At 36.7% G+C, this 14,952-nt stretch overlaps 2 protein-coding genes across 3 annotated transcripts; both read right to left on the bottom strand.

Annotated features, from left to right (window-relative positions):
• Positions 1 to 199: 199 nt before the first annotated feature.
• On the bottom strand, positions 200 to 5,950 carry LOC149726892 (uncharacterized). Of its 2 annotated transcripts, none has more exons than XM_089890931.1 (8): positions 5,392 to 5,950; positions 5,021 to 5,152; positions 3,781 to 4,527; positions 3,491 to 3,564; positions 3,065 to 3,172; positions 2,521 to 2,907; positions 1,613 to 1,776; positions 200 to 1,513 (listed from the first exon to the last, which is right to left on the bottom strand). In XM_089890931.1, the coding sequence occupies exons 1-8, from the start codon at positions 5,613 to 5,615 to the stop codon at positions 1,502 to 1,504; spliced, it is 1,848 nt and encodes a 615-aa protein (XP_089747057.1). In that variant the 5' UTR covers positions 5,616 to 5,950; the 3' UTR covers positions 200 to 1,501. The 2 variants fall into 2 exon arrangements, with proteins under 2 accessions (XP_089747057.1, XP_089747058.1); XM_089890932.1 differs by having other exon boundaries at positions 2,521 to 2,904.
• A 4,677-nt stretch (positions 5,951 to 10,627) lies between these two features.
• Positions 10,628 to 14,898, bottom strand: LOC149726891 (uncharacterized). Its single transcript, XM_089890684.1, has 3 exons — positions 12,104 to 14,898; positions 11,706 to 11,850; positions 10,628 to 11,192 (listed from the first exon to the last, which is right to left on the bottom strand). Exons 1-3 carry the CDS (start codon positions 12,285 to 12,287, stop codon positions 10,844 to 10,846), a joined length of 678 nt encoding a protein of 225 aa, XP_089746810.1. The 5' UTR covers positions 12,288 to 14,898; the 3' UTR covers positions 10,628 to 10,843.
• Positions 14,899 to 14,952: the final 54 nt, after the last annotated feature.

Genomic DNA, 14,952 nt, shown 5'->3' with positions numbered 1-14,952 from the left:
TTCTCTTCTCATTTTGTAGTAAACAAAGAACACTCAATTATAAAAGGCGTTTCCCCGCAACTCCCATAGATCGTTGTTTAAAATACGATCAGAATGTTTGGATATTATGTGATAAAGGTGTCCCGTCTTCCCCCACCCTATACATCGGTGACCGAAACGCTAAATAATTCATTATGTGTGTTAATGTATATTTCTTTAGGTAGTCTTGTCAATTATCAAAAGTATGCTAGTACTAAGTCGTGAAGTATCACCCAAAACCACGTTGTTTGAGTTTGGAAATATTGCGCAAAATGTGCTTAAGATTCTTGACCATTTTTGTTACCTTCACCATTTTTTGATATATATCGCGAATGGAAACTCACAGGACAGCGCTCTCGAGCAAGTAGAGAGTCCGTAAACTGATATATTATGATCACTCAAAAATGGTGCGGTTTCCAACGGAGAAATCATCTTTGGTGTACATGACTATAGTAATATACTAAATTCCGCTGTTCTACTACAACTGCTGGCCTTATAAAGCGCAAGTTGGTTGTTCCGCCACATCAGGTGTTTATAACACTTAGGTTTCATTAATTTCTAACTTAATACTCTTTAAAAACAAACTTTTCGGAGCGCAGCGTCAACCGCATATCGTAAGCAAAAATTTCATTGTTCAATAAAATCTTTAAAATATAGTAGAATGGGGGAAGATGGGACACTTTTTCTTCCATTTTCTCGCCCGCTTGGTAGTAAACAAAGAACATTCAAAGAATTATAAAACTCTATACTCCAAAGACTCCTACAGACCGTTGTTAATTGTTTAAAACACAATCAGGGTATTTGGGCAATATGTTTTAAGGGCGTCCCGTCTTTACCCACCCTAATATATATATCGTTATTCGAAACCTAACAACGGATAAAACAAGAACAACTGCTTTATGAAAACATATTCGATGCGGATACGTTATACCCACGAATGAGGAGTATATTATTTGAACTTTAGGAATTCTCAATTTACAAATGTGTGAGGTAATTAGAATATAAGTTAATCTGTTGCCCAAACCGATTTTTTTGTCGTCATATCTCATTTATATTTGTGTGACGGGTTAGTCAAACGAGTAATCTATATTAAAAATTTTACGAAAGTGATGAAATCCAATATAGGATTTCTATAATTTCTGTTTAGCCTATTCCACTGGTTTAGTTTACATAATACTTTGTACAATATGCTTGAAAGTGTATTACGAAGTAACATAAATATGCTGTGTTTAATCGAACTCGTTGGAACATTTGTTCACAGTGCGATTACAGATAGATTATCGTACTGCAAGGGTGCAGTACTTATATATGTGTGTGTGTAAAATGCAATGCAGAGAAGCCCTATTTACAAGTACAAGCATTATTTAGTGCACTTATAAGGCGCAAACTGGAACTTTTATTATGGACTGTTTCAACAAAAAGCGTAAGCTTTGACGACAATGCACATGCATTACAGAGTTATGTGGTATTGCTTTCCATTTCATCAGTTTAACTCCTGAAAGGTAGTGTAACGTATTACTATTTTCCTTACAACATCATAGCCTAAACCCAATTCCTTAAATTCAAAGTCCAATTTTATATTAACAAGACCTACCGGACACTTTGCACAGTAATCCCATGTACCACCATCATCAGTATAGCACCACGTCCACGTTGTACTTGATCTATAAGGAGCACACTCATTGTAACTGACTCCATCATAAACAAATGGCAATATGCAAGTCACGCCATCGTCCGTACAGAAACGTTCCTGGATGTCTGCAATACATTATAACGTTATAAAATTGCTCTATTACAGTGGTTCTTAAACTTTTTTGTATGCTTTACTTTACGCCCTTAACAAAGATGCGTATCAGTTTTACCAAAAATATGAAATAAAGCGCTCATAATTAAATCAGTTATATTTTAATGCCACAGATGTGCTAGCTTTTTGGCAACGATCCTTTCAATGTCTTGTAAAGTACCACAATCGGTACAAATTTTCTGACTTGTCAACTGGTGTGGATTCTTATTGCTAACTCATTTACCCTTTAAATACGAGAAGAATGCTTCAGGAATAAATGTACCCCAGTTTAAGAAACGCTGCTCTATAATTGGATGTTAAATGTACACAACCTGCGGCGAAGCTACTGTTTAAAGCAGCACTTCTTAAACTGGGGTAAATTCACCCGAGGCCAAATTCCTCGTATTTAGAGGTTAAATGAGTTACCAATCAGAATCCACATCAGTTAACGGGATAGAAAAGTTGTGTTAATTGTAGTACTCCAATAGAAACTAAACAACTCATTGCCGAAAAGCTAGCGCACCCATCGCACTAAGTTTAAATATAACTGATGTAATTAGTTGTTTTTCCTTTTTAATAAATGGGCGCCATGTTACATTTTGGGGGTAAATCTGATAAGCATCTTTATTAAAAGGGTAAGGCATAGAAAAAAGTTAAGAACCACTGGTTTAAAGCAAGATACTCTGAAGTTGAATACTAATTAAACTAACCAACTATACCTGGAGCATTGTTTCCTAAGGTGGTAGTTACAGGTAGTTTGGTAGAGGTAGTAGTTTGCGGTATTGTGGTGGTTGTGGTTGTGGGTGGTAGTGTTGTGGTTGTGGGTGGTAGGGTTGTAGTTGTGGGTGGTAGGGTTGTAGTTGTGGGTGGTAGGGTACTGGTTGTGGGTGGTAGGGTACTGGTTCTGGGTGGTAGGGTACTGGTTCTGGGTGGTAGGGTTGTAGTTGTGGGTGGTAGGGTACTGGTTGTGGGTGGTAGGGTTGTAGTTGTCGGTGGTAAGGTACTGGTTGTGGGTCGTAGGGTACTGGTTGCTGTACTTCTTGTAGAGCTGGGAATGAAGCGAGTAGCAAAGAGGGTCGGTTTCGGTCGAGTAACGACTTTGTCTACTGATGCAAAAATGTTTTAAGTTAATATCAATAAATTAAAATTAAAAAAATGTGTACGTGCAGGTAACACGGACCTTCTGATCAGTATCAGTACAAAAATGACAGCCCATGTTTGCTTTTGAAGACAAACTTAATATTTCAAAATTTGTTAACCCACCTGACGCAATAGGTGCTGCAAGATGGCGACAGTTTGGTTTTTTTCCACTACTGGGACCTTGAATTGTACAACGAGATTTCACAATGCTGGTGTAGTTTTTATTCATTTCTGTAGAAGAAAAAGGTCTGATTTATACAAATACATTTATAACACTGAATATAAAACTTTTAACTCCATGTTTATCTTAAGCTCATATATGTTATCTTAGATGTTAGAATATATATTGTTTATAAGTATAGGCCCCTTTATTCTACTACTCTACATCATTCTTTCATTATATTTCTAATGATACAGGTTTCTAACAAATAGCAATCTGTAATGTGTGAACCACAAATACGTTTGACTTAACGTAGTTGTTAATCTATTTATTACTATCGCATAAACACTACAAAGGTCCAAGCGTGGGAACGAAATAATGTTACATACCCCCATGTTGCATGGTGGCCAATCTCATGTCGATGTCGTTGCATACGATGTGGGATGAATCAATTGCAAAACTCCTAAATAAATGTAATTTGTTAAAAAATTTCATTTAAGGATTGAAACATATGTTATAAAAATTGGCGACAGACCAATGGAGGCTGCATAACATAAATGCATACCTCAAAATCTTAAAAATTTTGCACTGGCAAATTACAGACTTACATTAGTAGAGAATCAACACAAATTAAATTAAAATTTGCTTCAAATGACGTAAGACATAAGTACGAAAGTACCTGAACGTTCCTGTTGAATCTCTTGGAAACGAATTCAGAATTTTCCGATTGAGACTTTCAAGAGTGGAAACCAACTCACAGTTGCATTCCAACGGATTCCCGGAAACTTTAACCTCACGGAGATTAATATTGGAATGGAACCAATCGAAATTCACTTTTCTGAGAAGGTTGCCTCCCATATCCACCACTCTGAGGTGAGCTAAACATGCGAATGCATCAGGGTGAATAACATCAATGTTAGAATGCCCGATTCCAAGCTCTCGTAAGCTGTTGATACCGCGGAAAAACGTGTTTTGAGTAATTGGCCCAATCCCGATATTTCCACCCAACATAAGTCGACGCAGATGCATCAAATTGCTCACGTCCAAAGATTCGATGGTGGAAGTTAATCTGTTTCTACAGACGCTCAGTTCAACGAGCGAAGAAGGCAATAGGTCAGCACCAATACTTGTCAGTCGATTTTGTTCTGCTTTTATAATCTTCAAACCTTTTAAATACCGCAAGTCCCCAAAACGTGGAATTAAATTATCGCCTATTGAAATTTTCGCCAGCGATGGTGGTAGAGAGCTGGGGAAAGTTTCAATTCTATTTCTTTTCAATATTAGTTTCTTAAGAAGGGGATTTCCGACAAAGACGTCTGGTCGAATAGACTTGATTTTGTTACCACCTAAGTTGAGACTTCTAAGGTTTGGCAAGGAGCGTATCTCGTTGGGAACAGCGCTTAGCATATTCTTATGCAGGTCTAACCTGTATGACAGTTAACTCATTTTTATTATATTGCCTCTGATGCGACAACACAATTAAAATACTGAATATATTCGAAGTCACTTATGTTTAGGGGTTTCTGACGTAAAGGCCATGCATGCTCATAAATTATAAATTTCATGCAAGGCAATTATTAAATTTCTGTCCAACACACTTAACATTCAATCCACCAAATTCGTAATAGCACAAACGGTGCAAAATTTCGATTCCCACTGCAATACTTAGACTGTGTAATAATAAATGGGAAGATTTCTCGTATACGTTTTAAAGTATCAGAAGTTCTGACACACATTTTTATACGCGCAGGTGATTTTGTATCACTTCGAAACAGATAATGTATGTAACGTGGAGGCTTTACATAGTTTACAGAATACAATAATCGTGTAACCTGAGCGTTTATTGTCCATGTATCAATGGACTCTCCACCACAACAATGTAACTAGGAAAAAATGACTTCCGCTGTTGTCTCACTCACCTTTTCAGATTTGGAACGTTCGAAAATGCTCCGTGCAACACTGCGTAGATTCCATTATTGAAGAAGCGAGCACTTTTTAAGTTCGGCAACACTGCAAGATCACGTGACCGAATCACACGAAAACTACGCTGTCTGAAAAGCACGTGAACATTATATTTTAATAATCTTACAAAATTTTTCGAATCCTTTTTTAAACTCTGATAAACTTTTTAAATGTTATCCTATAGTTTAAACCACAGTCTGCAAAGTAATTGTCTTTTTATATGATTTAGTGCCTAAACGACTCAACACGCAATAGCCTATCTTAAGTACACGCGTTTATACCAGGCAGTAATAAATACGTTTAAAAGTCATATATGTCACACGTATACCTGGAAACTACGATGCCTGTAATCTTGAGGCCTTCTTCAAAAGTAATGTTACCGGTTGGCAATCGTTTCAAGCAGTTACTTTTCATGCATACCACTGTTCCCTTCTTGCGGCACCGACAAAGTGGGATTCCGGCAGGGCAGTTCTTGCCCGTTTTACCGGCACTACTGTGGTTGCAAGCAAAGGCCACTAAGCATGTAATGAATGCGAACCATGCCAATTTCATTCTCCAGTCACGTTATATACAGCTATAGGTCTGCTTCACTTAATTTCTGTGGGTAGTTAACCAATTTCTGTAGGTAGTTAACCTATAACGTTGGTTATTTATATTGCAATGTCCTAAAATAGAAGTGAAAAACTATCCACACTGTTACTAAACTACGAAAACCTCAATTCTGAAGCATGAAATCGGCATTAATTAAGAATCCACTTAAATTCAGATTAAAAACCGACCCTGTCCTGTTTGTCTCGTGGCGACTTTCAGTCAGTGTACGCGACCCAATGTAAACATTCCGCGTAGTGAAAGAGTACAGTGTACTACGGTCCAGAACATCGCGCAAGCCAACGTAAATAGCATTCCTTTTTTTTGTAATCGGCCAAAGCAAAGCCATAATCACAAGTGCTTTTGTTCCTCGAGACGAAAGCGTCCGAGTGCGAGAAGCAAGTGCTGCCAGCTTGCTTCTATTATTCTCGTTATTACAATGCGAGGATCAAATGAAAAATATATCCGGAAGCACTTTAAATGAAAGAAAACGAAATCGTAATTGGGGCGAGGGACCCTCAGCTGACTGAGGTTACTACGTAGCATTCTGACGTCATGTCCATAGGGGTTACTACAGGTCATCAGACTCGTAGAGGTTATAAAAAGTGACCACTTTCCACCACACAGTATATACGAATACGATATTATGACCAACCAACGTTTAAATTACATTAACAATAATAATCATATTCCGAGGATACAAACTAATAGAGCTCAGAGACACGCCGGTTGAATTTTACAACGCATCTCAGTGGTATATATGGCAAATCCTTCAATTTTCGCCTCTCCAACTTTTCCCACTGCCTTCCTTTTCCCAAAATTCTTATAACCAGTGGAAAAGTGATCGGCGGCGAAATTTCCTCGTACGACTATCGTACGATGCTTGCCAACTAAAAGTATCACCTCCGCTTTCTCTCTCTCTTTACGCGTCTCAGAGGGAAACCACCGGCCACGCCCATCGCAAGCTGTACTACAAAGGTACTCGGGCATCCACAAACTATATCAATGGCGCTTGCAATTAATGGATATATCTATAAGCTTAAGAGACTACAAAGTGAATTCACAATTTTTACAGTCTCGGCTGTGGTAGTTGTAGTAATAAAGTATATCCACAATTAGAACCTGAACACTGATAACTTACTCTGTAAACATTAAATATTACGTAAACGAGTTTTGACAAAACACGTCAATTTTGCCAGTCTATAGAATTTCACAGACCATAAATATATAATTTGATTTCCCAGGCAGTGTTTTTCGAACAGGTGCCAAATTAAATTATACCAAACGGCAAATCTGTATGTGACATGTCTGCCTTGGAAACCATTTCCCACATTTTGTACATGAATTGGCAGTTCACCCGCTTGCTTGTGGCGTTCTTATCAGAAGTTTTTTTCGGAACTGGTAAAATGTAACTCCCGATTACGGCTAATAGGAATCTACATATAGTTCAACCACCAAATTACCCACATACGACTGATAAATCTACTCACGCACGTAAATTGTAAGGAGCATTGTTATAACAAAGCAAAGATAAACGAAGCTTGAAAAAGAACATGTATATGATAACCCTTCATTATGCTGGTTTGGAATTTTAAACAAAAATTTCTTCAGGTCCGGTGTGCCTTTACAAGACAATATACAATCTCATGTCTACAGAAGCCAGACCGGATAATTTATATTCCAGCACGCATCTACGTTTGCACGCCCCAGCTACCCAGACATGCAGTGTTAAATAATTAAAGAAACTGCGACACCCAACCCGTCTTTCCAGACTTCCGTTAATATCATGAAATATTAATAACCCATATGCTCTTTGTTGTAAAACTACGATCCACTAGAAACTACTTAAGGTTCTAATTTTAGACCCGCTTACGATGCACCAAGCCTTGTTCTTAGCTAAATAAGTTTGGGTTTGCCAAAGGCATTCGTTAATTTTACAGTTACATCTTATAAAAGCTGGTATAAGCAAATATGAATTTGAAACGTAAAAACATATACAATGACTGGTTTTAACTTGCTTTATTCCCGCATGGCCGAAAAACGACGGTCGGTATAATACGTATATGTTCTGTTTCATACACCTAGCTCGTACTAGCTTACAAGTTAGTTAGTAAGTACATAACTTTGTGAATGATTGTGTTTCTGTATGACTGACTATTTAGACAACCCATTAGTGACCAGTGGGGTAAAACAATTGCAGTAAATGTCTTGCCAAAGGAACACATGTCCACAAGGTAGCAGCGCAACCCCTGAACCCATTACTTTGGGTTAGAGAGAGTCAGCCGTGCTAACCAGCAATGAGCCGGACTCGTGTTAGAAATCTTGGTTCCCGAGCGGTAATAAATTAGTAGACGCCACTCGATGCTGCCTCTGTTGTGTGACAATATGCCCCCGCAAGACACTTGTTAAACTAATATACTCCAAGTCATTGTTCACTAATATATGGTAGAGTGGGGACAGACAGGACCCTTAAGCCCATATTGCGCAATATTTCCAAACTCAAAATATATGCCATTTTGGGGTGATACCACGATTTAGTACTATATTATACTTATATTAACTGACAACTACACAAACCCTGTATAAACTACAAACAAACCCTCCAAGGTTTGGCAATAAAAACTACACTACTCCAAAGGGGGGAGACAGGACGGGGTATCTAAATGATTTTATAATAGGTCCGGCGCCGTGGCGTAGTAGTTAGCGCTCCAAAAAAAATAATCACCCACAAAGTAACATACTTGGTAACTCGTAAGCTGGCGCGAGGTGCACACCCGTGTTATAACGACTGTCGTTTTCCGGCCACGCGAGGATAAAGTAAGTTACATTCATTCATTTATTCATTCATGGTTTAAATGTTAGCAATTCTACAAACCAGTTGTGGACATATTTACATTTTAACATTTTTACTCAATAAACTACTGATAATGCTTTTAATAGCCTAAACAGGCTTTTTACAAGCTACACTCAAATGTTATGTATTTTTAATGATGTGCACATAAAAATATCTAAACTAAATTATTTTACTTAGGTGGCGCTCATGAGCGATTACTTGCACAGCCGTCTGCATCATTATACGAAACAAGGTGAGGTGTTTGAACTTTTAAAATCTACAAAACAAAATCGTTTTATCTGTATAATCAAAGCCGCAAAAGTTCGTGGCGATGACGGTATTTAATGTTGTAAAACATTTTTTACTATTAAATTAAACAGTTAGTAGAATAACAACAAAGACTATTTTACCCCTACTTTATATTAAGTTAATAAATACCAAAAACTAAAGAGTTTATAAAAATGGCGCACCTTTCATTGGCTATAGCACAGGGTATATACAACTTACGACTCGTTGCAAATTCGCAAACACATAGTACTGATGGATAAGACAGAACACCTTTAACACATAATATCCAAATACGCCCTTTATCGTGTTTTAAACAGTTAACAATGGTCTATTTTTGGGAGTCGCTAGAATAAGGTTTAGAATTCTTTGAATGTTCTTAGTTGACTACCAAATAGGACGAGAAAATACAGTAAGTCCCATCTTTTCCCACCCTATTGTATATTGCCATGAAAGTTGGTATGATATATTATTTCAAATTAGCAAAACGCAAGCATACCTCTGTATAGACAGAATTGATCCAGCTATATATAAATTAAATGCTTCGTAGCTATAGTGTACCTTATAGCTCCCCATCGCCGCTATGTTGTTGTTACAGCATGTTGGGTGGACAGAAATGTTTTTAACGGTAATTATTGATACTAGTTGTTAAAGTTGCGTAGGTTGGGGGAGCTGGGGCACCTTACACAGTGGGGTGGGAGAAGATTGGACTCTATTTTCTTGTTTTGTATTAAATAAATTCGGTATTAAATAAAGAACATTTAGGGAAATTTAAAACTATATCGTCACGACTCCCATAGACCGTTGTTATAATTGTTTAAAACACGATCAAGATATTTGGATTTATGTGCTAAAGGTATCTCATCTTACCTCACAGTATTATATATTTAATAACAAAGACAAAAAACGGTTTAACATGTTTTTATCTGGGTAATAGTAATAGTATATCTCTGGGTAATAGTAATAGTTATGTACGTAAATCAAGTTATAGTTAATGGGGTATAGGTTCGAAATCGGATGAAAAAGGATGAAATCGACTGTCGCATTGTGACTTTTTATTTAACGTTAATTGTACAAACAAATTCTCAGAATTTCTTGGAAACGAATGTATATTGATGTTTAATTAGTTGACGCCTCAAAGATTAACAGACCAAATATATTTGCCCAATTAACAGACTCGATTGGCCCATTATGGCCGTGACGTCAGCCCTATTATCGTTTGTGACCAAACAAAAGCCTATTATAATGAGCGACGCACGAGGCGTGTGCGTTTTTGGCGACGGCAGCCAATTCGACGTAATGTTATTAGCAACAACAAACACAATTATTACCGCATATATCTTATTGTGATATCATATCTATTCTCGTTCAGCACACAGAAAGAGCAGTGTTCATTACGGATTCGCCATCAGTAGCGCTAAAGAGGACATGCGTTTGTTTTGCAATTTTTCGATTTTTGTTTTGCAACTTTTCGAATGGATGACATAATATAACACTGTTCCCTTTGCATCACAACATGATGTAATGAAATCCATATATAAGCTTTTAATGCATCTGAAATAAATAGTCTTTATTTAAAAGTTAATCAAACACGTATAATAATTCTTTCCAAAATATAGTGCTTTTCGGTTAATATGGAATTTGTAAATTGTTTTTATAACTGACCGGTGAATGTATAAATTGCATCTACACACAATTTTCCTAATATTTGGTATATAACGCATAGTCTACACCTTTTAAAACGGCTATATGCCCCATGACGATTATATACTGCAAAACCGCAATCCTTTATTCCAGCTGCCAAAAAAATAACTTCTACCGCCCCCAACAAAACGCACAACTGTTAATCTTTGTTTTCGACCTTTTATTACAAAAATACTCGTTTCCACAGGAATATAGAAGGTACAGGGTTGAATGTATAAGACCAAACTCAAATGGTTCTTTTATAAACAAATTAAATATAAAAAGAGCTCTTCGTGTATAGTTGAACATACAATTAAACACACATATTACACAGAAAAAAAGTGTTCAAAACACATGTTTTGAATTTCGTAACATTTTATTAAAAAGTAAATCATTCCTGAATAAAATGAATCGTTGGCCCACTAAACCGAGTTTGGTTCGCAACTAGCAAGAGCCAGTTGGCCATTTCTTTCACAGTGATTTTTCTTGCCCTCCGTTTTGCATTGCTACGTTTAGCGCTTGAAGCGATCGCGAAATTTTCTGGATCGTCGCGGGAAGGAGACCATTGCTTTCCCGCAAGAGATCGCTGAAATTCCCAATCTCTGCACGGAATAGGACGTCTCAGAGAAGAGCTTCTTTCAATCAAGGGTACAATGCATGAACCCAGGAGAGGTGCTCGGCTTCTGCTCCCATTCGGATCAGTGACACAATTCTCTGGAATATGTGTGGGCTCCAGTGTTCTAAATAACATGGCATGAACTAAGTGCCCGAATATATAATTCTTTATATATAGTACTGTGAAGTAAGATTGGTCACCTTTTGCACAAAATATCCAAATATCCTGATTGTGTTATAAACAATTAACAACGATCCATAAGAGTCATGAGAATACGGTTTTATACGTATTTAAATGTCCTTTGTTTACTACCAAGGTGGAGAAAAAACAGAATGAACATTTTTCCATGTTTTTCCACCCTGCTGTATAATTTCATACGCAGCAGCGTAACCGATAATCGTGTATTACTATTACACCCCAAAGGTAATTGTTGTTCGTCCACCACCTTAGCTTATTACACAGTAATAGCTATATAGATCTATTTGGCCAGCACCCCGAAATTGGAAACCCCGGGTTTTTTATCCGAACCTATTACAAACTACTATACCCTACAAAACAGATACTGAACGTATATATGCTGTAATACATTTTTTACTTAACATTTTAAATGCTATTATTTTCATAAAAAGTATCTTACATTTTAGCACAAGCAATAAATTGTGGAGCAAAGCAAACGCAAAGTCTGCAACTTCTGTTGTCAATCCAACGCATCCCATGTGCGTAGTAATTCCTCTTATACTGGCAAACCGTGGAGTTGTCGGACAGTTGATGAAATGATTCCGCTGGAAACAAAAATAATAAAACTTTTAAATTACTGGTAATGTACAGTACGTACTTAAATTACCCTTTAGTTTTTTTATATGATACTTCTATATATATCTATAGAAACGTCTTTTTTGCTTGAGGATTTTATTAAACTATACGTCTGCTAGCATGCAGTCAGAATTAGTTGAAGTTATTTAGAAATGCATTACTACGTCCGCCAATTGGCATACAATATCTAGTAAATTTTGTCAATTAAAATTAGTATCTTACGTCCAACTTGTAAAGATACGGCTCCTTTAGTTATGCTTGCTATTAGCATATGCCGTGAGGAGCCTATTCGACGACTTGAAGGAAGTGGTAAACTGTCAAGGGTTGGAACATATACACAACTGGCAATCTTGCTTAATATTAAACTGTAAGCGAACGCAAAAGCACAGAAAATTTTGTCTTTCATTTTGAAAACTGTAAAACCTAAAAACTTGCCGCACCAAATTTGGAAGATGTGATCGAATTTATCCGAACTTGGTTTATAAATCGTTGAAGAAAATTAAAAAAAGCATCTGCAATCAGCCTGAACAAAAAAGCGAATTCATAAAACCCGTTTTTTTCGGCGGTTGGTAGCACCAAATTACGTCATTGTTTATACGTAATTTAAATTGCGGTCTTTATTATAAGACAGCTTTAAAAGTTCTTGGTCAAAGCATAGCTTTGTAAAGGTATAAAAATAAGATCAAATTTGTAAGCAGGTTTGAACAAAGATGTTTTCTTACGTTTAAAAAAAGTTTGCTTGAAAAAATCGGCTGATAGTACAAAGGAATGTTTCGATTGGTTTAGGTGTAGATAGGCATGCGTAAAATACAAAACAGTATTCATATACATGTGCTTAGATTAAATATAAATTTTTTTTTCGGCTATGTAATTTGATTACATATAGTACCGTGGGGTAAGATGGGACACTTTTATCACATATTACCGAAATATCCTGACTGGTTTTAAAAAATTAACAACAACGGTCTAAGGCAGTCGTGCAGAGGATACGGTTTTATAATGTATTGCATGTTCTTTGTTTACCACCAAATGGGTCGAGAAAATAGAATGAAAAGTGTCCCAACTTCCACTACCCTGTTTTGTTACATTATACTGTTCGTTGTTTTTCATATTTCACAGAACATCATTACATACAACAACATTTGTTCGTTGGTGTCTGGGCGTTAGTGATCACACCCATATCGCTGCGTTTACCAAAACGCGATAATTACCACGCCGTGTATACCGACGTTTGCAGCCAAAACACGTTGTTTATTTCCTAAAAAACCTACGATACAATGCGGATGATTTTTCGTTTTGTTTTCCGACAAATTTTAATTGCGTGGGGTGGTTTTTGCGGAGTTCGGGTTTTGAATTTTTTAGAGGGGCGTTCCTATAGGAATTTAAAGTGAACCTGTTTGAATTTGAAGATTCTCCACACGCGTATGTTGCAAATATAAACATATTTGGCATTCAGATTTAAAATTCCGGAAATTAAAAACTCAAACTAAAATTGACAAGTTGAAAATTAGAAATTTAAACTTAAAACTGACTAAATAAGTTAACAAGTTCAATTCTGCCGGAAATGCCATGAGAAAATGTTGTTTGGAATTTAGTTAAGGCATTTCGACTTCGAGTTTTGAACATAAAATGTCGGCTTTAAATTTTCGATGTCATTGACTTGTCAGTTTCCTGCAAGGCTCGCTGTTTTTCGAACTTGTAACATCGTTTACGTATTTATTTTTATCATAGTATGGTGGGGGAAGATGGAACACCTTAACATTCTATTTTCTTGTCCCACTTGGTAGTAAACAAAGAACGAATTATAAACTGTATTCTTACCACTCTCACGAACCGCTGTTAGTTCTTTATTACACACAATTATATGATATTTGGATATTATATGCTAAACGTGTTCCGTCTTCCCTATCCTATACAATATTTAACCGCGTTGGATAATTTCAATTCTAACTTTGATATTTGTTTTGAGTATATCACAAAAGCTAAAGAAGTTAGCAATTAGGATTTTTTTTTCTACGGATTTGGGTCATGTTTACGTTCTTAGTGTGCCATGTGTGTATACGTAATACTCCCAATATGACCTTACAATACAACGTATACTGATAAGGCCATGACTTAGTCAATTGTCTTGATTTTAATCGAAATGCGGTGAGACGAAACTCGTGTAAGTCGTGTTATGAGCCGGTAAATTTTGACACCATTTACTTGTATCACAATAGTTGGCGGTAGTTTATCAAGGTCACGATTTTCCGGTTCTTATCTCATTTGACGTCACGGCTTACATATATATGAGTGGTATACCTTTGTGTAAGTAAGAGGATTTGGTTCATTACGAGAATCCATACTATAGTTAACACTTTTAGGAGCAGTATAATGCATCTGACAGTGTATCGCACTAAATATAATTATTTTTTTTATGAATGCGGATGTCTGCGTTTTAGGCATATTGATTGCCTCAAATAAAATTATATGGTTGCATCTCCCAGCACTTATAAATACATGCAGCAAATTTAATATATGACACTCCTGTTGGCATATTGTTTACAATAGATTGAATTTTACTGTGCTATGGAAAACAAGAAGACAAAACGGCAGAACAGTACATGTACCCTTCATTCACTTTTAACGGAATAGTAAAACAAAATCAATAAAATCTGCTTCGTTCTTTGGCAAGTAAGTGTATGCCTCTGGCTGTCTGCTTCACAGTGCAAACACTGCACAACACTTTTGTTGACAAACATTACATTTACAAATATTTGGCAACCGTTAATCCGCTTTCGGTGGCCTAATCCAGATTATTCAATTGACAACAAGGGTCTATAACGTCATTGCGGTGCAGAGATACCAGAAACAGGGGCACGCTATTTGTTTTGGCATAAAAAAGACACCAAACCGCAATTGTATTACGTATACCCGCCCTTAATGTGTCATTTGACATAGTCATATATTTTGCCATATACTGCCCGACCTGAATTTGCAAGACAGACAAAGATTTGCCTCTCGTGCGCCACCCACGTATAATGATGGATTAAAGAAGCATCCGCTTGTAGTGCTAAAGATCTAAAGTTCTG

The sequence above is a fragment of the Ciona robusta genome, chromosome 12, assembly GCF_009617815.1.
Source record: "Ciona robusta chromosome 12, ASM961781v2".
NCBI lineage: Eukaryota > Metazoa > Chordata > Ascidiacea > Phlebobranchia > Cionidae > Ciona > Ciona robusta.
Note: the sequence above shows the minus strand (reverse complement) of the source record. Positions and strands in the feature narration are given on the sequence as shown.

Excerpts from the sequence above, each read along its gene's own strand:
- LOC149726892 (XM_089890931.1), bottom strand. The coding sequence starts at position 5,615 with ATGAAATTGGCATGGTTCGCATTCATTACATGCTTAGTGGCCTTTGCT. Across the intron at positions 4,528-5,020 it reads AACGTTCCAAATCTGAAAAG|GTTAGACCTGCATAAGAATA; the intron begins GTGAGTGAGACA and ends ACTGTCATACAG. Across the intron at positions 2,908-3,064 it reads TGCAGCACCTATTGCGTCAG|TAGACAAAGTCGTTACTCGA; the intron begins GTGGGTTAACAA and ends TTTTTGCATCAG.
- LOC149726891 (XM_089890684.1), bottom strand. The coding sequence starts at position 12,287 with ATGAAAGACAAAATTTTCTGTGCTTTTGCGTTCGCTTACAGTTTAATA. Across the intron at positions 11,851-12,103 it reads CGTATCTTTACAAGTTGGAC|CGGAATCATTTCATCAACTG; the intron begins GTAAGATACTAA and ends TTTTGTTTCCAG. Across the intron at positions 11,193-11,705 it reads TTTATTGCTTGTGCTAAAAT|AACACTGGAGCCCACACATA; the intron begins GTAAGATACTTT and ends CATGTTATTTAG.